The sequence below is a fragment of the Dunckerocampus dactyliophorus genome, chromosome 15, assembly GCF_027744805.1.
Source record: "Dunckerocampus dactyliophorus isolate RoL2022-P2 chromosome 15, RoL_Ddac_1.1, whole genome shotgun sequence".
Taxonomy (NCBI): Eukaryota; Metazoa; Chordata; class Actinopteri; order Syngnathiformes; family Syngnathidae; genus Dunckerocampus; species Dunckerocampus dactyliophorus.
Window position 1 is genome coordinate 3488834 of NC_072833.1, and position 25861 is coordinate 3514694.

General features: G+C 42.1%; 3 protein-coding genes across 8 annotated transcripts in view; 2 read left to right on the plus strand and 1 right to left on the minus strand.

Annotated features, from left to right (window-relative positions):
- The window catches only part of prickle1b (prickle homolog 1b), a 24755-nt gene extending 16041 nt beyond the window's left edge, over window positions 1–8714 (plus strand). For both annotated transcript variants that reach the window (XM_054753889.1, XM_054753888.1), the window contains exons 2-8: window positions 1258–1455; window positions 1842–1955; window positions 2599–2736; window positions 5469–5672; window positions 5759–5945; window positions 6065–7015; window positions 7107–8714. In XM_054753889.1, coding sequence (XP_054609864.1) covers window positions 1267–1455; window positions 1842–1955; window positions 2599–2736; window positions 5469–5672; window positions 5759–5945; window positions 6065–7015; window positions 7107–8035 — 2712 coding nt within the window. In that variant the 5' untranslated portion in view covers window positions 1258–1266 and the 3' untranslated portion in view covers window positions 8036–8714. The remainder of the gene's footprint in view (window positions 1–1257; window positions 1456–1841; window positions 1956–2598; window positions 2737–5468; window positions 5673–5758; window positions 5946–6064; window positions 7016–7106) is intronic.
- Window positions 952–22217, minus strand: pphln1 (periphilin 1). 5 transcript variants are annotated; one of them, XM_054753892.1, is made up of 11 exons: window positions 22152–22217; window positions 21694–21721; window positions 21469–21533; window positions 21155–21367; window positions 21019–21080; window positions 20128–20244; window positions 15520–15692; window positions 15209–15292; window positions 14032–14087; window positions 11779–11919; window positions 952–9390 (listed from the first exon to the last, which is right to left on the minus strand). In XM_054753892.1, coding segments are annotated over exons 2-11 (1185 nt in total). In that variant the 5' UTR covers window positions 21695–21721; window positions 22152–22217; the 3' UTR covers window positions 952–9117. The 5 variants fall into 5 exon arrangements, with proteins under 5 accessions (XP_054609867.1, XP_054609866.1, XP_054609870.1 ...); XM_054753891.1 differs by having other exon boundaries at window positions 21463–21533; XM_054753895.1 differs by lacking the exon at window positions 15209–15292 and having other exon boundaries at window positions 15514–15692.
- Window positions 22218–22266: 49 nt separating this feature from the next.
- Window positions 22267–25072, plus strand: zcrb1 (zinc finger CCHC-type and RNA binding motif 1). The gene is made up of 8 exons (XM_054753901.1): window positions 22267–22294; window positions 22410–22510; window positions 22638–22666; window positions 22748–22859; window positions 22930–23037; window positions 24401–24510; window positions 24582–24660; window positions 24760–25072. Exons 2-8 carry the CDS (start codon window positions 22427–22429, stop codon window positions 24907–24909), a joined length of 672 nt encoding a protein of 223 aa, XP_054609876.1. The 5' UTR covers window positions 22267–22294; window positions 22410–22426; the 3' UTR covers window positions 24910–25072.
- The last annotated feature ends 789 nt before the right edge of the window (window positions 25073–25861 follow it).

A 25861-nucleotide genomic window follows, 5' to 3' on the forward strand; every position in this document is an offset into this window, starting at 1 on the left:
ACACATTATGCCTAAAAGTATGAAAAACATTAAGAAATGAGCAGTTACAGAGATTTATCCGGATCTAGACCAACATATTGTGAAACTGTGAAGACAGTCTCAAGTAAAGTAAAGTAAAGTGTTTGGTATGGTTGGTTCTGGTGCAACAGACTAAATGCATGCAGTCATGATTGCAGCAAAAATTGTCATTGATGAGGAGCCACCAAATAAATATGGTGCTGCTCCTAACTAGGTTACCTGCAATAGTAGTGTAGAGCAGGTGGGGGAAAAAAAAACATACCTCAAAAGTGATAACATTATCTAGCCAACCATAAAACCTGATAGATTAGTCACAGAAGAACAAAGCGACATTCAAATACCCCTTTGTCCCATGACAAGAGCTTTGGATTGGCCCTTTAACAGCATTTTTAAATGTGCAAATATCGTGTTTTGAGGCCCCGGGCTTTCTTAGACGGAACTGTATGCTAATAGGGAGAATGCCAATACTTGTCCAGCTGTGTGTCTGCAGTTTAGGGTGACAGACGTTTTCTTTGGTTGCAATTGAAATTTTTCATTCACAGCCAAGCACCACAGTTGACCCAACAGTTACCCAACTCAAGTAGCACACCATTGTTTTGCCAATAGAGGCCATCCAGATCCGAATGACACTGATAGTGCCGCCCTCAAGCATGTACTAGATCACACCTATGTGACCTTTGCAAAGCTCGTGTGAAGCGTACTTGTTTGTCCCCAAACAAGTTTTGTTCTGGTCCAGATTTGCATGTGAAAGAGACGGGGCAAATCACAAGTCATCCCCCCCCCCCCCCCCCCCCCCAAAACCAAAGCGCTGCTATCAAGACTATTAGGGCAGTCGTAGATAAGAGGACAGCCCTCTTCATGTCATAGTATGCAGTTGATTCAACTAATCAAATAGTCCATTTATGCTCTGATGCATATGTGGCACAAGTCACATACGGTATGTTCTTACACAACCTGCAAACAGACGTTTGCTGGCTGAGAACATCTTTTTGTCCAACCACACCGTGTGCAATTTTAAAGAACATACAGTAAATGTTCTAAAAATTTAAAGAAGCACAATTTACAGTGGAATAGAGACATTGTAGCATTAATGGAAAAGCCTGGTTGGATTTTTCCATTACACATCCTCTGAAGTGGCTGCTAAGTGCTGTTTGCATTTTCATCAAGCATCAAAGGAATTAAGACACTAACAGGATGAAAACAACAAAATATTAGAGTTTTTTTTCCCCCTGTCTGCAGCGCCCGTGCATGATGAACCTGGAGCGCAGTGAACGAGGCGAGCGCCTGTCGCATCGAGGCCCAGAGATGGAGCCTCTTCCTGTGGTGCAGAAGGGCAAGGTGTCCATGAGCTTCCAGAGGAGCTCCACCTCCGATGACGACTCAGGTTGTGCATTGGAAGAGTACGCGTGGGTGCCACCAGGACTTAGGCCTGAGCAGGTAAGACCTCAACACTAAATACTCCAGAACGGTTGAGGTTCAGGTTGTGGCAATAGCTAATGGCTAGTTTGTGTGCTGTTTTTGCATGTTTACATGATTTTTTCCCCATAAAATGCTCGGAATACGTAAACATTTCATACTTTTAGTGGGAAACGGGTTAAGCAAACATTGCTCTCTCGTGTGTCCAGAAAGATTTCACAGTCGGTTGCCTGTGACGGGATCAAGATTGACATGTTTGGCCAGCTGAATCGAAAAAATAAGGGCACACACACAGTAGCAGCCATTCTCCATTCATTGATTCCATATTTGCTTCTTGTGTCCTCATTCATTCCAAAGTGTGATGGTTGCAAGACTACTACCAAACTAATACCTCCTTGCATCTGCAGGTCCAGATGTATTTTTCCTGTCTGCCTGAGGACAAGGTGCCGTATGTTAACAGCTCTGGTGAGAAACACAGAATCCGGCAACTCCTCTACCAGCTGCCGCCTCACGACAATGAGGTAAAGCTATGAAGCGTTGACACTCAAGTGTCTGAAGAACTTGAAAATTATTGTTTATCACTTTTTTTTCAGGTCATAGCTTTTCTTAGAGGAAAAAAACGCATCACTGTTTCAGAGAAAGTAGTGGATGCTGTTAGCAATAAAATGCCAGCAGCTGATTAAAGCTTAGACTAACACAAACAGAACAATGGCCACGCCGCCTCGCCTGTAGAACAGCTTTATGGTGCGTAAAGCAGCACTCCTTTCACATCTGCACTGATAAGAGTTTACATTAGAAGATATGGCGGAGGGCTTTATCAGGCCACACGAGGGGCTGGGCCACTCTGTCTGACTGAGGTGGTCTCTATATAAACAGTGTTTGATGGGGTGGTTTTATAATGTTTGTTGGTGATTGAGGTGAATTCCTTGCGTAACTGTGGTTAGGGAGGGAGAAAGTGCACCAGCATGCTGTTAAGATAGTCGCTGTCTTTTATCTGGGCATTCATCACCATCTCTAAACACAAGGAAGGAGTTTACGTCTCGCCCATGCCATCCTTTCAACAAAAGCCTTGAGCGGATGACTTTCAAATAAACCATTTTTTCAGACCGCCTTATTTCCGTTTTGGCAGCACCACAAAAAAAAAAACACTTTTGTTTCGAACAGGTTCGTTACTGCCAATCTCTAACAGAGGAGGAGAAGAAGGAGCTTCACATGTTCAGCGCCCAACGGAAGAGAGAGGCACTCGGGAGGGGAACGCCCAAGATCTTGCCCCGAGCTCTGCAACACACTCGCTGTGAAAATGTAGGTAGCACGCACAAATGCCCATGAGCACGCACACGCACGAAGAGGTCATGTAGCGATCAGGCACAAAAAACAACCGCTGTACTATTTATATCTTAAGCTAGTCTGATTGGCTGATGTGGTTTGGAACTCGCTAATAAATCCCCCTCATTATTTTGAGGAAGCGGAAGAAATCTTATGCTCAAGTTGAGCGCTGAAGTCAGCTCCCCGAGTGGACCTGTCTTGCCAAATTCCTGCCAACAACCTAGAACTGCTACAGGTTTACACAACTGATGCAACTGTTCCAAAATCAGTCACAGTATGTAAGAAATACAAGTGGAATGGCATCCGAGTGCGAACAATCCTAATTTGGATCTGCATCCAATAGTTAATGGGTTGTTCCATGAAGGTCTGTGGGAATTTCAATATTGCGCAATAACTATTCAATTCAATTCAATTCAATGAAGTTATATAGCGCCAAATCACAACAGTTATCAACAGGCACTTTACACATGAAGGTCACACTCATAAATGGAAGAAAAAGAGAACCAACTGAAACTCCAAATGAGCAAGCATGTGGCGACGGAGACAAGGAAAAACTGACTCTGGGGAAGAAACCTAGAACAGAATCCAGGCTCTGTGGAGTGGCCGTCTGTCTTGATCGGTTGGGTTGAGATAGAAAAAGAGAGTAGAGGGATAGATAGATGATCAAGACACAAAACAAGAGAGTCTTTATCTTAGTCCAAGAAACACAGAGGGGTGTCACTGATACATATCAGTGTATCAGGGCTCACTTTTAACTATATGCTTCAGCAAATAGTTTGACTTTTAAAACACGGAGGGGGGTCTGCCCCCAAATTGAGTCAGGGAGATGGTTCCATAACAGAGGAGCCTGATAACTAAAGGCTCTACTTCTAAAAATTCTAGGAGTGGCAAGTAAGTGTAAATTCTGGGAGAGCAGTGTTCTACTGGGTTGATAAGGTACTAGGAGCTCTTTAAGGTATATTGGTACCTGACCAAGTAGTGCTTTATATGTAAGGAGAATTTTAAAGTCAATTCTAAATTTTACAGGTAACCAGTGCAGTGAGGCTAACACGGGTGAAATATGATCTCTTCGTCTGGTTCCGGTTAAGACTTGGTGTAGCAGTATTTTGGACCAATTGAAGGGTCTTTAAATATTTATTAAGGCAACCTATTAACAGAGAGTTACAATAATCCAACCTGGAGGTCACAAAAGCAAGAACACCTTTTTCTGCAACTGGTAGTGGCAGGAATTGACTTTTTTTTTAATGTTTCGTAACGGCAAAAATGCTGTACTTGACACTTGTTGTATTTGGGAACTAAAGGAAAGGTCCTGATCGAAGATGACACCAAGTTTTCTGACTGTATTGTGGGGGTTGAGAGAGACCATCTAGGGCAGTAATATCATTTGCTATCTTGTCTCTGAGGTGCTGGGAACTGAGAACTATGATCTCAGTTTTATCTGAGTTTAATAGCAAAAGGTTTGAGGTCATCCAGCTTTTGATGTCTGGAGTTTGAACAGCTGATTAGTTTTGTTAGGTTTCATTGATAAATGGAGTTGTGTGTCACCTGCATAGCAGTGGAAGTTAATGGAGTTTTTTGTAATGATACTGTATTACCTAAAGGGGGACATATAAAGGCTGAACAGTACAGGTCCTAGCACAGAACCCTGTGGGATGTCATGACTGACCTTCACGTGTCTGGATTCTTTATTACTAATGGATGCAAACTACAGGCAATATGACAACTAACAAACAAAACCTCTGTCCAGATGTAACTATCCCCTTTTTTGTGAGATCTCAACCAACACAAGTATCCTTGTTTACATGCAAGATGTCCTTATAGAAAAGGTCAAACAAATTAAGCCCTAACCGATGAGGAAACCACATCCTCTGCTTGGCTATGTCAGCTATGTTGAAAGCACGTCACTGCCCCAAACACAGATGCTAACAAACCCATCACATGTTGAAAAGTAGCGACACATGCTCACACAAACACTAAGCCGTAGTGGAAATGCCACCCTGTCACCAATCCATAGTGTCATACTCATAGGCCATATGTCATGTAGACATGCTTTTGCGTACCTATACCCATGACTGCACACATGTTCACATACAAATATATGAGGCTCCAGTTTCCATCATTCTCAGGGACATACATAAGCCAAGGCCCCTGTCTGTCCACTCTCATAATAATGGCAAACAGCTGGGCATGCAATGCTATCGCTGTCTATTGGCGTCCCCTCAGTCTTCTGGGTTAAATAAAGACCTGTGATTGCACCTTCAGACATGCTTTGACAATCTCTCTGGAGCCATATGATCTTTGTCGACTCAAGACCAAGGCCAGTGAGCTCTGTTCAAGCTCAAGAGATACAATGAATTACTAGTGCAATGTTCTCCCGACTATCATATGGTAGAGTACCTTTCTCATAGCTATTATTTACAAGGCAGCATGTCATTTGTGTCTACATGGTTGTGCGTTTACAATTCTCCGCAGCTCTTGTTCATGGAGATGGCATCTTTTATTTGCTGGTGCTGCATTGCTGAAGTGTAAGTGGCATCAACACGTCTATTTTGAAATGTTGTCCGACCACAATGTGAACATGTAGTACTTATGAACAGATTGATTCATATTATAGCCTAAGTTACAGGGTCTTGACTGTAAGCCACTGCATTAACAAGATGCCTACAGTGTGAATTGAATATGCGGCATGTGTTTTTTTTTTTTCCCAGTGCGAAGGTGGCATCAATGGAGGGGAGATGGCAATTTTTGCCTCCAGAGCTGGATCGAGCCCCTGCTGGCACCCAGCATGCTTTGTGTGCGCCACATGTCAAGAGTTGCTTGTGGACCTGATCTATTTCTACCAAAATGGCAAGATCCTTTGTGGGAGACACCACGCTGAACTCCTTAAACCAAGATGCTCTTCTTGTGACGAAGTAAGTAGCAGTTACAGCAGTGTTGACTATCATCTATGGTTGTGTTTTTGCATTTTACCAACAGTTTGCCCGCATTTCTCCAACAGATCATCTTAGCAGACGAGTGCACAGAGGCGGAAGGTCGTCACTGGCATATGAAGCACTTTGCCTGCTTTGAGTGTGAGATAATGTTAGGGGGGCAACGCTACATCATGAAAGAAGGCCGGCCCTTCTGCTGTGGCTGTTTCGAGTCACTGTACGCAGAGTACTGTGAGGCTTGTGGTGAAAACATCGGTAAGTCAATTGAATGTAGATTCAAGATTCAATAGCTAAAGATTAGACATGCTTTCATTGCAAAGATACATGGTCCTTTCCCCCCTGATTCAATGTACCTTTTTTCATTGGTCCTACAGGAGTGGACCATGCTCAAATGACCTACGAAGGCGGACACTGGCATGCCACAGATGAGTGTTTCTCTTGTGCCCAGTGCAAGACCTCCTTGCTAGGCTGTCCCTTCCTCCCGAAGCAAGGTCGCATTTACTGTTCAAAGGCCTGCAGCCAAGGAGAGGATATCCACACTTCTGACTCGTCCGACTCTGCCTTCCAGTCTGCTCGCTCTCGTGAATCCCGGCGCAGCGTCCGCATGGGGAAGAGCAGCAGACCTTCAGAGCAGTGGAGAGAGTCACAAGTCTTAAACCCCTCTACCACTGTGTCTGCATGTGAAGTTGACGGTGATGTGGATATTGTTGGGCAGAAGCTTTCCCATCTTGGACTGGACGAGGAACGGTTCTGGCGGGATCGTGAGGAGCAGGATGCCGGGGGAGAGGAGGACCCAGAAGAATGGGCCCAACATGAGGACTATATGACTCAGCTTCTGCTAAAGTTTGGCGACCAAGAAATGTTGCACCAGATTCAGCAGCCATCCCTAAAATCTCCAAGTCCCAGTACTGATCGAAACCATCTTATAAGCGTTTCTGACCCTTGGTTAAAGCCCGACACCCTGGGAATCACTGCCTCTTCTCCTACCCCTACCAGTCCCACCCAGAGCCAGACTTCCAATCCATCCCGAGCCAACAACCTTAGCTCTGGACTCATTAGCAAGAAGCATCTTCCTGAAATGTACTGGGCCCAGTCACAAGATGGGCTAGGAGACTCAGCATATGGAAGTCATCCAGGACCTGCCAGTGCTAGAAAGATTCAAGAGCTAGAGTTGGACCAAGATCAGGACCAAGGAAAACATGCTCTGTGGCCAGACAATAGGCAGTGGTACCAAGATACACTGGAATGTATTGCTGATGAGCTGAGGAAGGCTGGGCAAGGTGTTGGAGACTCTATGGACTCTCTAGCGCTGTCAAACATCACTGGTAAGGAGGAAGATACTAGTTATTAATTTCCATTGTTTCCCAGTGAAAATGCCTTAAAATGTCTTTATAAACAAATGTTCTGATTCCGTAGGTGCATCAGTTGATGGAGATGGCAGGGATAGGCCAACGGTGTACTCCCTGCATGCAGTGCAGGATCCTGTGGTGGGAGATGGCTGTGAGAAAATGAGCAACATGGGGACCTTTAATTCCTCTCATCTTCATCACAGTACAAACTCTCTCAACCTTAACATGGAGAAAGGAGAACAGGAGAAAGAACAGGAGGTAAACCTAGCAACAAGGGGAGGACTTCGCTCTTTGTACTCTCATTCCGAAGTACCACCTTCTCCCTTTGTCCATGCACCCGCACTGAGGAGGACCAAGTCACAGTCCAGGCCTCCTCAGATGGTCAAGTTCACAGAAGATACTGTGGACAACGGATACAATGATGGTTTTGAGGTCAATATTAGAAAGCATCCCATGAGTGAGAGGCCGCAGCGGAGGGCATACGCCTCTGATGAGGCGGGCAGGGACAGAAACCGCCCATCTAGTCATCATGGGCGCAACAGACAGCATCACCACCACAGTAGGCACCACAGGAGCCGCAAAACCCACTCGGACATTGCTCTTAATGTGATGCCTCTAGAAAAGGCGCAGAGACCCTACCGACAGCACAGACAGAATCTAGTCAACCCTCGACATCCCTCTCCAAGACAGCCTCTGGCCTACTCTCAAACCAGGTCAGACTACATGATTCAGGGGCCATCTCAAGGAGACCCTCGAGCTGAGCATTTCATGGGTCTGTACAAAGATGAGGATGAGTGGTGTTCCACTTGCTCGTCATCATCATCGGATTCTGAGGAAGAAGGATACTTTCTGGGTCAACCTATCCCCCAGCCTCGACCCACTGTGCGCTACTATGCAGAGGACTACCCCAGGGTCACCGCCCTCTCCTCCCAAGTTCGTGGCTCAAAGTCAGGTCGCAGAAAGAGCCACCGCTCCAAAAACTGTATCATCTCCTGAAGCTCAGGCTGCATTCATACTATAACATGCACAAAACAATAGTGTTTTATTTTTTGATTGTTTAAAATGTTTTGTACAGGTTTAAAAAACTATGTTCAGTTATAATTAGGCTTACACTTATGTAAGAAATTTTAATGGTGGCAATGACAATATAGAATCTGTAAATTGTAGTTATAAATGTGTGTAAATTCATTTCAAATTGTGTTTTAATGTGATGCACGAGCTGCAAAATGGCCTTTATAATTGTGTGCAGACAAAAAAAACCATACATTTGAGTGTTCTTAAAAATGCTTAGGTTTTGCAGATATACAAGTACATACAGCATATACGGTCACAGAGGTGGGTAATAGTAGTAGACTGAAACTAACCAGATAATTATTTAATGCATAATAGTAAAAATGACTGTATATACTAAGTTAAGATTTTAATATTTTCTTATATTGGTGGTTTAAATAAGTGTGATTGAAGAAAATACCAGCTGTAACTGTTAGCACACAAACCTTGTTCATAGTGCAAGCAAGAAGGTGCCATTTCTTAAGTGCCAGCGTCTATTGCAACAAAATATGTAAAGCCTATATTCAGCCCAAATATTCACCATGCCTGTTGTGTCATAACCAGTTATATACCTAGTATTGTAAAGACGCTTGGAATAAAATATTTTTTTTGCGAAGCTGCAGAATTAGTCGTACTTTCTCCAGGTTTTGTGACATTTGTGTAATTCCCAGCATCAAGTGCACACTTTCAACAAAATGACATGCACAAACACAAAAAGTACAACAAAACAAGTCTGTTTTTTTATTTGAAAAATGTCACAATGCATATTGATGAACCCCAAGTGAAGAGATGAAATGCAAGTGATGTTTTTCACCGGTAGAATTCACTAACTTTCAACAGAGAACACCAACAGGTAAAATTATTTATAGACTCAAAATTAACACTGGTTAACGAGTTAACCACCACCCCTGTGCTGGAAAAATGTCTAAATCCTGGAAATGCATCATGTGTCCAATGATCCAGAATGTGTCCAAATCTGTCCGTCGTAGTGAAAAGTTTATCCTGCAATGTTCCGTCAGGCCCTTTTGTCAGTAACTCGAGCTGTGATTGATCGCCGTCTTTGAAGGTTTATGACTGCTGTGGATTGCAGAAACGGTGGTCGAGTCACAAGTGGGGGTTTCCGGCTGACGTATGACCTCGTCCAGTTCGCTGATAAAGTGTTTGAGATCCTCAAGGCAACGTTCGCGGATGTCCCCGAGGTTCTCTCTGAGGGGGACCTGTAGCTGCTTCTCCAGGTTGGGATCTTTTGCGACCAGCATCTTCACCACCATCCCGAACGTTTCACAGTCTTGACGGTACACCTGAGGGATGGACAGGGAATATAAAATGTTTTGTCTGCATTTTTAGGAGGCAAATAAGGTTTGAAGACAAGATGACGCACTTTAAGAAAAAATCTTGAGTTTAGAACAGTTGCTTTCCTCTTGGTTCATCCTTCACCTAGGTGTGAACATGCTTGTTTTTAACAATCCCGGGCTGAACATGGTGTCAACACATTGAAAGGATCTTCTTGAATTCCATAAATGCCCTTTATATTGCGGAAGGCAGGCCAAGAAGCAAATAAAAGACTTTAAATTGAGGTTCAAAGGGACATCCTTTCCAGACGAAATGGTTTCCCGTTCAGATAAAACTGCAGCTTGGATTTTGTCTTCAAGGGCAGCCAGTTTACAATTTCGCAGGGATATCCAATATAGGTCCAGAGGTGCCACGTCTATCATTGGTCCAGAAGACACAAAATAGTTCCAGGAAATTGTGCAGTCACTCTCCACTACAGTAGGTGTTTATTAGTGTGAGAAATTATTGTATCAGCGTATGTCAGGAAATATCCAATTAAGTATGTGAACAAAGAACGTCTGAATACAGGAAAAGTAGACCCCAGAAACAATGTGCTAAAAATATACGTCCTGTATTACAAATGACTTCCCCTGTTATCCAAACAGGAAGGAAAAGAGCTGTTCTTGACTCTGGGTGGGAGCAGACAACTGAGTGAAATAGTCTTGTCTAATTTTCTTAAAATTGTATGTTGATTGTGACTCGGCATTACAATGATGCTAGGGTACACGTGAGTGGTCAAAGCATGACTGCTTTCCTGCCCAATTTTAGAAAGATGGCTGATCTGCTTCCACCTTTGAAGCTAAAACAAAAGACCGTCTAAAATGTCTGTACTTCTGCCTGGTAGCCCAAATATATTTAGATTCCGCAGCAAATGAAATCACCCTTTTGTGTCACAGCCTGGAATGTGAGGAGTAAAAATGATGTGGTTGATTGCTGATCATGCCTTGTCGCTCACTGGAACCAAAGTCGACTTAAAGAAAGAGCTCAGGTAGAATTTCAGCGGGGCAATTTTAAAAGCTACATAAACACAGCCCAGCATGATGTCAGGTTGACGATGAAAAGCTCAGTTTATAAATCAGCACAAGTTCAATTCTTGCGCTATGGAGGAGTAACTGTGTTAGAGCGAGATGGCTAGACCAGATTGGAAAAACCAAACAATCAACACACACTTGTCAACTGGTGTCGAGTGCCTGCTACGAAAGAACCACAAATGTTCCAAAAATGAAGAGGGTGGGGGGAATGGTTACTACAGCTATATAATCTTTGAATGATGGAAACGCAATGGCAGCCAATTTTGTGGCTGCTTGGTTTGTCTACTTTGTGAGCCACTTTGGCATGAAGCCATCCATTACAGGAGAGTTGTGAATACAGAGTTAACATTATCTGAGAAAATGACACACTATTGGGAACAACGACATTTTGAAAATTTAGCTCTGTTAGAGTCTATTTTGTGCAGGGTACAGAATTATCAAAAATGGCTGGTTACTTAAACAAGGACACATTTTAGGTTAAGTGTGAGAAGGGTATATTTATAAACAAACTGAACATTTGGGGGGAAAAAAAGGTAGTAATCACTTTTCAAAATGAGTTTTTCTTTTTAATAAAACCCCACTGAAATGAGAGGTGCACACAGATGGGCTGGAAAGACGGCTATAAAACAGGCCTGAATCTGCAGCGTCAGCAACTATGTTACAAGCGCCTGTAGGCTCTTGCTGCGCAGCTCGATGCAAGAGCGCAACGTACGTTGGTCCAGGTTTAATGGTCCCAGTAAAGCAGCGGTAGCGCTCGCGGCTGCAGGAACGACCCTCATTAGATAAGCCAGTAGAGCTAGGACCTCCAGCCCTGAGGTGGTTTTAACTCTCTTGACCTCTCATTTTATTGTATGCACAGAGCTATGCCCTGGTCACCTGTATTTGTACTGCAACTTTTTTATATATGTTCATGTACCAGGGGTATGGGCCAAGTGCTTCCAGAAACACCGTGGGGAACAGTTTGAACCATGTGGCGTATCATGTTATTGTTAGGTAGAATGAGCAATTACTCCAGTCAGGGAGCCTTGTTAGAGATTTACAAGAGTTAATGGGAAAAGCCAGGGAAATTAGATCATTTATTAACTTTAAATGTTTAAATACTTTTTTTTTTTTTTTTGTCCAGTGGTGAGCAGTAAAATGGGAGCTTTGACAGCACCCGAGTTTGGTTGCTTGGGTATTGCACACCCAACAAAATATAGAACATGGTGTATATGTATGAATGTATTTATAAAATTACATGCATCTCAAGGATAAAACAAAACATTTTCCTCCTAGGTCCTATTCTATACAATGAGCAGGTTATTCAAATCACAAAAAAACACGTACCTTTTCAATCTCCTGGGCTTTAGCTGCGATCGCCAGCGCTCGACGCTGTTGAAAGTTGTCTGTGGTGGTCTTCTGACTCTCCTCTGTGACACGAGTCGTCAACGGCTCCTCTTTTTCTCCTTCAGGCGGATGGGTCTCTTCCTAAAGAGGACGCAAAATGTCTTCAATACTGTTGTGGAAAATTCCTTTTCAAACTAATCCACAATGACGGCACAACGAACCTCTCCCTGCAAACAACACGCAAAGGATTTGGCACGTTAGCATGCCTGGAAGTGAGGAAACCATATTTACAATAGCTGCGGTCATAATTTTGGTCAAGTTTTGCTTTGAGGTCCACCCATTATCTTCACTGGCCTGCAAGGTTTTGCTTCCCAGCTTGTTAACGTAGATTATCTCTTCATGTGCCTGTAATGATCGTGCCCATGCCCAACTTTTACCCTAAAGTCCTGTGGTTTCCTGGTCTAAAACATATACAATACAGCCATTTTGAATGCAATAGGTGGGCTAGAAGCCTGTTATACAAGCCAAGAGAAAAAGAAATTGGAACAAACAGGGCCAACTCCCAATCCTCCTCGTTTCCTGACAACGTAAGAGATTGAAGGCCAGTGAACACAGCCACCCAGCCATGACTAAAGTCTACTCGTACATTACATGAATCGGACCATGGAAGAGAATATTAATTCTGGATTACAAAGGGTCAGGGATCCATTCCAGTTTTCTCCCCGAGGCTATGCCAAGGAGAAGCCCAGTGCGTGTGATTGTGTAATTCCATAGCCTTGTTGTCCAGAGTGGAAAAAAATATCCCTGTCAGAATCCTTTTATTCCACTGACCGGGCACCACCCAACATGCCAATTTAAAACTAGGGGAAACTTTGATCTACATTTTGAGAAACTGTGTGGTTCTAAGCTGCCTTAGGACAGCTACACATCTTTTAGAAGTTCTCTAAATTGAATTACTGTACTCGGGCAGCAACAATCATCCGCTGTGGAACTCAGACTTGTCCTTACAGATTGTAACCACCAACAAATAGGCCATTTCATTGTTTTAAACATCACCAAAACATTTTGGTGACCTTTCACTTATGCACTCCACCCTGTCCAACAGCCTGGCACACCGTCAGACTTTTGAATTTCGTTGTATCCCATGTAGGGTGGCTCCAGAATTCCTGTGTGTTGACTCTGCGGCTGGTGGGCCCATTAGTATATGCTTTACTGGGGGCACAGCACAGGCCTTTCATCTCGGCAAAAGGTTATGGGTTTGTGCCCCCACAGCAGAGAGAAACAATGCGCCGCAGCCTAGATCAAACACCGAGTAAGGGCGGAGTCACACGAGGCCATTCGTACTGTGATGCACTTGGGCCCTCTCCCTCTCCTGAACACGGCTCAAACTAAGCATTTGGTGGACTATTTCCAGTCTTATTTCGAGTCGTTGTGACTGCAAATAGCAATCGCAGTAGTCATTCTATGACTTGGCTATGTTGTGCGCAAGCATGCACATGTGCATGCAATCGTGTCGAAGAGGCCTCTTCTTCCAAGTGTACCAAACGTGGAGCACGGATAAGCTCAAACTTAAGGTATGAAGTGGGCCCAGGCACAGAACAATTTGCCTGATGGGAGCACACGCTTTGGAGGCAGGGCCCTCACAGCGTGGTTCCTGCAGAAAGGACCAGGCATCCCTCTTGCATCCTCCAATTTCTCAGAGTTATGGCTTTGAGGAACAAGCAAACCCATCCAGTCAGACCCCTCCATGAGAGAGGAAGCAGTCCAAGTTATGTTCCATTGGGAGTCTCTCTTAGGTTTGTGGCTAAGATCCTATGATAAAATTACGAGTCTGGCTAATGTGTTTAGCCTCTTCACTTCTGGGTGGCCGAGCCAGTCACATCTGATTCCATTTAACCTCGAGCTGCAATGATGGGGATGGGCGATATCGGCAACAACGATTATTTACAAAGCTGCTTTAGTCAATACACCGCGTTGTAAAGAACAGTAGAGGGTTTTAAGAAAAGAGAAGAATACAAGTTGGACTTCTGGTGGCAGTCGAGCTCTCCTCCTTCCGAGCCTTCATTGAGTCCCTGTGACTGAAGTCTGCTTACACGGCAGGTAAACAAACCCCTGGCCTTGTGGCTTTTATGCTCTCCATGAGGGCCACTTTGAAAGCCATTAACATACTTCAAGGGGACTAAACACTTATTAGCAAGACAGAATTTAAGAAGGTCCAGATGCAGTTTTTGTTGGACAGCAATGCGAACTCACCTTATTTGATGTTGCACTGTGCGGGGAGCCTTCTCCTGACAGACCTGGGATTTTTTCTAAAAGAGAAAATAAAAAGTACACGCTCTTGAGAAATGAAATAAATAAAAAAGGGACACATGGAGAAAAGAGGATGGCAGTAACAGGCCGGATGATGGAAAAAACAATAGTCAAGGGTCAGGACAGGCACACCACCAGTTGGCGATTGCATTCCCAACTCCACTGGTTGGCTTCCCTGGAATGTACACTTCCACCCCTGTAGATTATATCATCAACTCAACACACTTCCACTCTCGATGGCTTGTCATTTATTCTAGTCTGCAACATTCAAGGCTTTCTAGCCAAATAACTCCCCGTTTCCCTTCAGGAATAGCCATCAGACATCCAATCTGTCCCCTCTGACTCGACACACACACACACACGACCTGGTGGCATGTTTATGAGCCCTGATAAAAAAAAGTGGCTGCCGGATGCATTAGAGAAGGCTCTCGGTCACTCTCAGGTTACCTTACAGGTTAAGTTTAACGACTGTGACCTCAGGAAACAAATTCTGTGCATGTCGTCTCACCTCCCTTATTATCCCATTATTTTTTTATTGAGGGTGTGTTAGAGAGCGATGATGCACAGAAACAGTGCTTCAAGCATTTTTGTTGTTTGCTTTAGAGACATCCTTTGGCCATATAAAATGTCAGTTTTGGGAAAAGGAAGTTAGGGTGGGGTGGGGGGGGGGGGGTCATTCTACCAAAGACTACAACATGGAAATGAGGAAATACTTCAGTACTTGAATTATGTCAGTCTAGTCTAGTAGCATTGCAATATTCTATGGCACACTAGGACTGCAAATGACATTACTGTACATTTTTTGAGATAATTTCTTATTTTTCCTGACCTATAATGTACAAGTGGAGGAATTGGCTCAAGTTCTAAAGTATCTCCACAGACAGGAAGTGAATGGAGACCAGCCACCTCTAAAAAGAAACATTTGTCAGTTAACCTTTTCTTAAAAGACCTGGGTGATCTGCATCATTTGAATATTGCTGGAGTGACTGCTTTCTCGGACAAAAATCTGCTTTTCTTGCTAAGCAATTTCAAGACAAAATTTCCTGCGTTTTAACATGAAAGGGGTTTTCTTACTCCAGTCACCCAGGTCCAGGTTTGTTTTCAAGACTTAAGTACAGACCCGTAGAATCATGTCCACTGTGAGGAAAGAGCGCCCCCCAGAGGTGATCAGAAAGACCAGTGTGCGCCTCTGGACCATCCACACCTGAAAAGCCAGTCAAGCCAGATGAGAAATCAGAAATAAGAATTCATATTTATATGGTTACTATGTTAGTGATTTCAAACCCGTGTGTGAGAATGGCTTGTTAATGTGTTTTGACTACATCGCATCTAATTATCAGACTAAGTACAATTTTGCCCAAACCTGGCTAAAGAAATGTCGCAGCCGTGCTTCAAAGAACGGAAGGTGTCAGCATTCTGACATACTCTTGCCTTGCTGTGAGGGGAATGGGAGGTTTTTAGTCCGATCAGGCGAGTAGCCCCTGCTGCTGACGCTGGAGCCCGAGCGACTGTGGGGGGAGCGGGTCGGGTCGCGGCGTGCAGGAGAGCGCTCTCTGGGAGGAGGGAAGGAAGCTGCCTTCCTCCGGAAGTGGTCTCTGTCCTCCCTGAGAGAGCAGGAGGAGGAATCATTAAAAGTATTTGGCTTTGAGCCAACATGTAAATCATGAGGTAGCATTTTGATGGAAGGTACAACACTGCCATCTAGCATGTTGAGCAGAATCAGCATGCAACCCTGTCAGTAATGACTGTTCATATGCACAGTAATCCCTACTTTATTGCTGTTAATTGGTTCCAGATAAGACTGCAAGTGAATTTCCGTGAAGTAGTATTCAATATTATTAAATGGAATATTCTCATAGCTATGGCATAGAAAACCCGTTTACAATCTTCTAAATATGGTTTTTAACATTATTAGAGCCCTCAAAACATAAAATTACACTCCTATAGTCACCTTGTATTAGTCAATGTAGGTGATATAATCAGAGAAAATAAGACAAAGGAGTAGGGGTGTCGCAAGACAAAGTTCACCAAACGAAAGAAGATTGGGTCTTGTCTGAGAACGAGAGGAGATTTTAACATTACTTTTAAGAAAAGTACAATGAAAAAATATGATACTCTTTCTACTATGTTACGCTCTTCTGCGCTATGTGTGTATGCTTGTGGCCCCGCCTCCACCGATTGAACTCTGTTCATGCCATTGCTCTATGGAACAAACGCGCTGAGGTGCTGAAACCAATGCAGAGTTAATCCTCTTCCTGCCTGTTTGGAGACGAAAGACGAGCAAAACGGACACGCATTGCGCATGGAAATATATTGACATCGGCAAAATTATACAGTTCATTTATTGTGGGATTAATTTATTATCGTCCCAGGCCTAGTGACCACGAGACATTTTTTTTCTGAACGAGAAATCTCATGTTTTAATCTTGCGAGGTCTTGTGACACCCCTATAAATAGGCACACGTTAGCAGTTCCTTGTTTTTTTTCCCTCAACAGGTAATTCCAGCGTACTTCTTTGCGGCTTTAAATGGCTTTACACCAGGGATAAGTTACGGATAATGCATTTTTGCCGAGCATGAAACGAGCACATCTCGTCATTATCTGTAATCGAGATGAAAGAAAATCCTCATTATGTATTCACTCTTCACGCCCCTCCCGAGACACACTGTGCAGGCTGGAGCCACATAGGAGCCTAGCGGTGCCTCATTTACGCACAAGGTGCAATTGGCAAGTTGAAAACTTTATTAGGTTTTCCTCAGCTCGCCCCTATTTCAATTTGTATCTAAAAAAGTTGGTAAACTTGTCTGGTAAAGTACGCGGTGCATTTGACAAGACAGCGCTGTGCAGGCTTGTGTTGTGTCAGTCACTTATGCAACTCAACTGGGGTAGCATGACCGCTTTTTTCCTTGTAATGTGTTTTTGTCTTATTCCATGAAGTCATCATAAAACAGGCGTGCTACCTACAATATAAAAATGTTGTTCATTTTCAGTTGGCAGTACACAGACAGTGGTAACAGTAACATTAGGTACACCTGCACAGCTGCATCAAACATTCTGCCTGTATGGCTATCATACTACATTTTATGCATAGTCGTGGTCAAATATTACACCCCTCTCAATACGTTGCAGTATACACGTCGCAATCTTAAACTCGTAATGTACGCGGTGCATTTCACAAGAAAGCTTGTGCGTCAATTCACTGCCGTTTTTTTTCCGTCTGCTTGCTTACAATTTGGCTGGTGATATGAAGTTGGAAAATGTTGCTTGTAGTACTGAACGCACTGCTTTTGAGAAAGCTACAGTGAACAAGGCTGACAGATTATTTCCCTCTTTGCCTTCAATGGATGTTTGCATGAATCAACAACTTCTAACAGATCATTATAAAATAATTACATAATAGTCTTACAGACGACTTACACACATACACAGTACACATATAGCTGAATAATAAACAAATATAGCAACTTCTGATCAATCCATGTCAATTTCAGATTAAAAATTATGTACCGATTTAAGCCCCGGCCATCTTTGGTTTATGCCCGCCCACTCTGAGCACAGACAAGGATCACTTAAGATAGGCGAACAGATACTAATAGTGGTGTATTCGCTCATCCCTACTTTACACTCGTGTTACCCAATACAGTAGACAGCATATGTGTAAATAAACCATGTAAGATGTAAATAAAGCTGGAGCATTGTCTCAGTTAATGTGTTCCCTTGGGAACCTTAGTGAAGGTGTCTACAAGGCCCATGTAGAATACAGTCCTATATTCACAATTACAATGCTTCTTCTGCCTTATTTGTATTTTAGTTCATTTAGTTAGATCATTTAGCCATTTTAGGCTTAAAAATACTTAATTTAGGCCCAGAATAAGTACAATTTGCTTAAATATGTTTTTTTTTTATTACTACTAAAACGCCATATTCAACCACAAAACAGTGATCATTTATCATTGATCATTTTCTGAAAAAAGGCGATATAGCAAGGAATTACTGTACCTGTTCTATTCAACTGGCAACCCACGACCATCCCATGACCTCAGATTGGGGCCACATGTTGAGTACAAAACTTGGAAGTCACTAACATTTTAGCAGACTCCTAAACACCAGTGCTGTCATAAAGAGGATCTTTGACTAGCTTTTTTCTTTGTTTTTTAATAAAGTAGGTCCTCAAACATAGTAGGTCCTAAAACTTGTCATATCGAGAAGTGGTCCCCAACCTCACTGCGCGGCAATATCATTCAATCATTTAAAAATGAATTAATAAATATAAAAGCATCTCTTCCCAAACTAATGGCTGGAAATAACCAGGATGATGCAATTCATTGAGGTGAGTTTGGTGGCACTAAACTTCACAGAAGTGAAATTATTGAATGATCGTTGATTATTTCTTTTCGGTATAAACCAGGGTTGTCAAAGTTAACGTGGAAATTTCCTTTGACGGCACTATTTTTGTTTTGGACGCACAATTAACGTGCACATGTCCTGTTTGACCCCCCATCGTAGTTTCAGGAAATGCAGCAGTGTGGCAGTTGATGTGGACCCACAAGCGGGAACAAACATCGAGCAGAAATGGACAAAGAAAAGGGTATTTTGAATGGTAACTTTAGCTTCAAATAACCAAAGTTATTTGTATCTACTGTGGCTGTGCGTTGAGTTGTCACGGAGTACGTTGACTGCCAGAAAGAAGAGAGTTGGTACTGGGCACTGCCTGTATTTTTTTAAAATTATTGTCAGTGGTACCTTGGCATACCCAATTAACGAGTGTTTTTTTTTTAGATGCGAGTTGTCTCTTTATTGATTTTTTTGCTTTGAACTGCGAGCTAAATTTTGGGTTACGAGCCGCTAGTCACCGGCAGGCATAACCGAGGACAGCTTTTTGTGGGCTTGTGTCATTGTGACAAAGGCGGAAGTGAGCGAGCACACACACAGAGCTCAATGAGATGGCAGTAAAGGCTCGTGAGGGAATTTGTTAGTTATTTATTAGCGATTTATTAGCGTTGGTGCTTGAACTGCTGGTTTGTCAAAGATAACAAAATAAAAGTTGCATGTTGAAAGACCCACGGTGTCATACTTCTTTGAATTGGCCAGACTAAGAAAAGTGTGAATGTGTGAAAGAGTGTGTGTGTCTCTGTAAGAGTGCATGGAAGTGAAGCACAGTATAGCCTGACGGTACTACGGTATCCGGGTGCAGTCCTACTTCTGTAAACTACTGACTGTTCCTGAGCAGTTTATTTTTGTAAGTTGCCAATATTTATTTTTCTAATACCACGTTTTCATTTCACTTAGTTGTTGGGTGTTTCTGCAAACCTTTATTTGTAAAGTTTGTCACAATTATATTTCATGAGATTGATTGCTTGAAGAGAATGATATTTGAGTGATAGACAGTTTACCATAGCAATGTCTACTTGTTGTACATTGGTTTTTTTTTTTATACACTGGAGGTCCATTTTGTCACTGGACAGTTTTTCGTAGTTGTAGAATTGTTTTGTGTATTGTGATTTTTTTTTTTTTTGGTACTTGAAGGTTCTCTTTTGTACTTAAAAGATATTAGTTTGTATTTGAAGAAATGTGTTGCTTTGTATGTGTAAAACATGCTTGTTTCTGGAGCAGTATGTATTTATTTGATAGGTACGTTTGTTATTTGCAAAACAAAATGCGTCAAGTTTGTAAATGATGTTTTGTATTTGCAAACCACACAGTGTGTGAATCATTGCCGTCGAGTAAAACATGTTGTGCGTGTGTATGTGAGGTTTTGGCATGGTTTTAACTCCAAAAGAAAGTTAGCACACGCTCAAGGGCCATCCAACAAAGTGGGACAGGGCGTTGTTTGCCGAAACACAATGAAACAAAATAAATATGCGACAACTGTGGGATTTCTAACTGTATATTATTTTTTTGAATAAAATAATGGCCCATACTTGCAAAAGTGACGGTTTCCCAGTGTTTGGGGACCTCTGATAGAGAAACTTGACTATCCTAAAACACATTGCTCCTGTTTTAAAGTACAACTTTATCACTAATGTTTTCAATTCATACCCTCGATCCAGGTTGAGGATGGCTTGCACTAGCGTGTCTGCTCCGCTCTCTGGCAGTGATCGGGGCGCAGGGTACATGCCCTGGCTTCGCACATTGTGAGGTGGTGGTGCACGGTTGCTGAAGATAAGAACAAATCAAATAGTAAGTTTGTGCATGTAGCTGTAAAAGGGTGCAGAAACAAGTATGTACTGAATTAGGGGTGTCCCGATACAACTTCTTCACTTCCGATACGATATTGCAGTCTTGAATATTTATCCGATATTAACATGAATCCTACATATTACTTTGTAGTGTGGAATGTTAGAAAAAGGCTTGGTCAAGTGATACTATTCACAGAACAACAATTTGCGACAGTAAGTATGAGGAAAAACACACATTTAATTCTTTATGCATGTGGGGTATATTTTTATCTACAACGTAGTGGCATAACAGAGGGGTTTGAGGTGCTCAGTGAAGCGTTTAAACCCCACATTACTCACCACCGACAGGGCTGTTATAGCTAATGACCTTTTGTTGCCCTGTGGGAGTTTCGCCGTGTGATGCTGCTTCATATGTGCAATGAGTTTGGTCGTACTAAACTTTCCCAATTCTGTGCCACCATGGGAAACTTGTGCGTGACAAGTGCAGCGTCTTTTTACCGCCACGCAGCTGACATCGCTCCTGCTCCTTGCTACTTTGTTAGCGTGCTAGCAAACGTTGCAGTTGTGATTACATGGGCGCTGTCCAGTTGATACTGGATAAACGTGCCGGGGAGGAGTCGGGAATAGACTGCTCATATTGAAGTGCCAATACTGGAACTTTGAGATGCAGTCCGATAGAATTCAATATTGTTTTTGCTGATATGGGATCGGGACATCCCTACATTGAATACAGCATGTATTGAGCATTAACCTATATTCCATAGGCCGTCCTGTGTGTGGATCCTCCCTGGGTCCTCTGTAAGGATAATCTTCCTGCAAAAGACAACTAAGTCAATTTTACTCCATATATGCACCGTATATAACAAGTGTGATATCCATGCTCTTACCCTTCTTGATGGGGGACCTCCTCTGCGTTCTGAAGGGAAATGAACACCATCCCCATGATAGCCCCGCTGATCATCTCCGTGGTAATTCCGCGGCCCACCTCCATTTGGGAAAAAGCGAGGACCCCCTTCGTATTCATAACCGCTGCGGCTGTAGTCCTCGTCAGGTCTGCCAAAGTGGCCTCGCCTATCCCCTCCTGCTCGAGAGTATGGGCCCTAAGTGGACAGGATGGACGAATGTTGACTCATGTCTCAATCCATGTGTTTCCCTATGAGAAAATGTAATAGATAATAGGAGAGCAGAGACATACTCTCACCGGCCTGTCTGATAAGAAGCGTTCTTCATACGCTTCTCGTACACCCCTGTCCCTCCTGTACGTCACTGCAAAAAAGGTAAATAAAAAAAAAAAATTCAGACAAAGCAATCTAAACAATGACACTTCAAAGAGCAAAACAACAACAACAAAGGAACATACTATTACTTTTTCAGTTTCTTTTCAGTATCTTCGCAACAGAAAAGAGCATGCACATCATTAACTTACTTTTGTAATTTCAAGGGTTCTCAGCAATCTGGAAAGAGTTTGAAAGGCAACGTTAGCACTAAACGTTCATATTCAAATGCATCACAAGCAAATACAACTTTATGTGTACAAACAGCATGCTAGCCGGGACATCTCAAGTTATCCTGTTACTTTTTACAGCCTAATCAAAAGAACAATTGTTGTACTCATTTAAACGGATGCTATTATCAGCAAAATGCAAATATGCACAAAGCAAATCATGAAGTAACGAGCAATGTTTACTCGTTTGATGTACGTGTGCTACAAAGACACTCTCACACCAGCGTTGCTAGCTAACGTTAGCCTCCATGTAGCCTGTCGAAATACGCAGATTTTATTGAAGTTGGCTTACTGCTACCTGCAAAAAACTCTAGCGTGTCACATCCTTTACAGTGTGCTATATAGTTAATTGCGTATAAATAATAACGAACCCGGCGTACCTTTCGGTGGGTTAGCCTCACTAGCTTATATCGAACGCTACATACATAGATAGAGGCTTCTTATTGGACCAATGCGTGTTGCGTCATCACCCTGCGACAGTCAAACTGTGCTTGTTCTACGCTCAACCGAACGCAGAATGTATGTATGTATAGTAGTTTTGCCGTGTTGATAAGTCGTTTTGGAGTGAATGGCTATAATCCACGATTCTACATCAATGCTACGTGCGCAGCTAATTGATTAATATTGCTATGTTTAAGTGTTATGTGAATTCAACATGAGTGGGGGTCTAGCACCGAGCAAAAGCACTGTTTATGTGTCCAACCTGCCATTCTCTCTCACAAACAATGACCTTCACAAGGTAATGTAGCATCTCTTATACATTCACATTAAAATATATAATGTATGTGTTTAGCTACACCTATATATATACAGTAAAACATACATGATAAACAAAAAACGCTGATGTTGAGTACTTTTCTTTTCAGCTCTTCACCAAATATGGAAAAGTGGTCAAGTGAGTACTGCATTTCTTTATCCTTTTTGCACAATTTAGAGCACCCAAAATTGTGGTCATACTATAATGATTATCTCCAAGGGTTACAATTGTGAAAGATAAAGACACACACAAAAGCAAAGGCGTAGCATTCGTTCTATTCCTGGACAGAGAATCGGCTCATAACTGTGCGAGAGCGGTGAACAACAAGCAGGTGGGTTTTGTGGCTTTTATTTCATGATTATTGTATTAATATGTGATTGACAAGTGTGCGGTCTTTGCAGTTGTTTGGCAGAACTGTGAAAGCGAGCATTGCAATAGACAATGGACGGGCAGCTGAGTTTATAAGGAGGCGCAACTACACAGACAAAAGCAGGTGTTATGAATGTGGGGTCAGTACATTTTGAATAATAATAATAATGTTCTTTGTTAGGCCTGTCATGATAACGCATTATACTGGACGATAATTGTCCTACAAATCATTGCCAATAAACATTATTGTCAACATTATTTTCAGACAGTTTTTTTTAAATTAATGTAATGATGATATGGCATAATAATGCAAGTACACCATATCGAAAGCAATAAACTTTAATTTCTCAAGGGTGTTTAATGTTGTAATTGGAATGTAAAGATCTTTTAAATAAAGTAAACAAGCATAAATTAGACAAAAAACCCCAATGAAAATAAAATTAAGTCAGTCTCTTTTAGCAAAAAATGCACTTAAATACACAATCACAATACTTCTGATTGTGAATCAGTGTCACTTTTGTTATTGTCTGAATAGTGACAAAAAAAACGGAAATACTCCGAAGCTCTCATTGTGTGTCAAAGCAGATGTCGGCTCATTTGCATGTACAGTACACTTCCTTGATGCAATAGATCATTGTACAGTTATGACCAGAAATTCAGCAGCAGATGTACTGTAGCTCGGCTAACTTTTCTAATGGGATGTCAGCCACTGCAAATATTTCTACAAAATCCTCAACGAATTGTAATGCCCGTGCTTGTGGTTAAGGAAGCCGTTTTGTATACTCACCAATAAAATTCCAATTGTAATGCAAGATATGTTTTATGGCACCCTTATTTTGTTTGCACAATTAGACAGGATGTGGCGCTCTTACTTTGACGACCGGAACTGTATTGTGTGTGTTGGGAATGTCTGTTGACGGTTAAGATGGGCTGGGAGCAAGAATAAACGTGCCTCTCGTCTTAGTTCACTGAAAACTTGCACAACATCTGCGGGCACTGGAAAACGCTTGCTTACATTAAACAAGCAGAAAAAGGCATCACAGTGTAAAGAGACACACAGCCGCACTAGCATGCTCTTCTACACTAAGCTAACCCAGCTAGCTTCCATTCACGCTCTGTAAGAGGAGATTTTCCGACAACTTCTGCCGGTGTTTCAGGCCGCCGTATCAACAAGTTTAGTTCGGGAAGGGGGTTAGTGTTTGTGATGACACTCCCATTGAGCGGCCCGCTGGGGGAAGTACTTTGCCACACAAACTTTCCTTCTTGTCACGATGATCTGTTTTGATTCACAGAGAGAGGAGGAAATCAAACATGCATGCACATGTCAATATATCGAGCCCGGCAAAATTATAGATTGTTTTTATTTATCGTGCGATTATTGGATTTACTGATTATTGTGACGGCCTTGTCTTTGTGAAATAATAAACTATGTAAACTAATCATACTTTTAAAAGGATGCATGGGTGGATATTTCATAATTATTTAGTGTGTTGCGTCTTGTAGGATATAGGACATATGAGCTATGCGTGCCCCAAAAATATGTTGGGAGAGAGGGAACCCCCAAAGAAGAAAGAAAAGAAAAAGAAGAAAAAAGATCAACAACCAGAACATGTGTAAGTAACGCACTGTACTGAATATGCGTTATAATGTGTTTTCCTGTTAAAGTTTTTATTTTCTATTGTAGCGAAGAAGAAGAACTACAAAGTGAGGAGGAAGGAGAAGATCCAGCTCTTGATAGTCTTAGTCAAGCCATAGCTTTTCAGGTAACAGGCAGACCCAGAGTTTTTCACCCTGTTACTATAAAATGAACAGTATGCTGTATGTATTTTTTTTTTGTTGTTGTTGTTTCTGCGAACTTCCAGCAAGCACGAATTGAGGAAGAAGAGCAGCGAAGAAATCACACTGTTGTGGCCCAGGATGGCAACGCTCATCCTTCTACGTCTGCAGACTCCAGGAAACCGAGGATCAAGAAAAGTGCGTACTTCAGCGACGAGGAGGAGCTTAGTGACTAAAGTGGACACAATTTGGATGTCCTAAGCAGCCCTTTTGATATAGTTTAACATGTTGTGTTACAGTTTTAACGGCTTTTTCTTTTATCTTGGAATAATTTTGGAATATTCAGTTGTAATATTGTAAATAAAATAACGTGTATTGTAACGCCTGCATTCCTGTCTTTAATTAGAGCTGTAACTAAAACTGTTTTTATTTAGGAGACTAAAAAGACCAATTAAAGGCTCAGGAAGTTTTTGCAGTTCGTTTGCTGATTAGACCACGAACCAGTAGTTTACAATATTGAACTTTTTCAAATTTGACAAGATACTAAATTTGAAAAATATTAACAAATTAACAAATCCAACCATCGTCTGTGTAGTGAATCTATAGAATTCAAGAGTTTCACTTTTTGAACTACTGAAATAAATGAACTCTTCAAAGATATTCTACTTTAATGAGATGCACCTGTATATAGCACTTATTTCATCTAACATCTACATTTCCCCGTTGTGGAATAAAGTACAGTTGCAGGTTATGTGCATATGTTGTGCTTATTATACTCAATCGCTTTACTGCTTTACCGTCGTAGTGCTGCTCAAATTATTCTTGCTCCCACCTCCACCGAGTTCTCAATAAATGATTGTGCCATCTCTGAATGAGTTACACAGTGAAACAGAGGCGCTTTCGTAGCCGATTTTAAGGTGAAAGTCTGGACATAACCTGGGCAGGACCAGGTTATGAGTTTAGCCAAAGTTACCATGGTGATATAGCTGCTTTAAAACAGAGCTACCTTCGTTGAACGGGCAAGCTTGGCTTTACACTGAACACCTTGCTAACCCACTAAACTCGCTTCGCAGTATACCCACACTGGATTTGAAGCATTACCAATGTAAAAGGGAGAACATTTTATTACCTGAAGGAATTGTATTTTTATATATTTTCTATATTTTTTAAACGTGTCAACATTGTGAT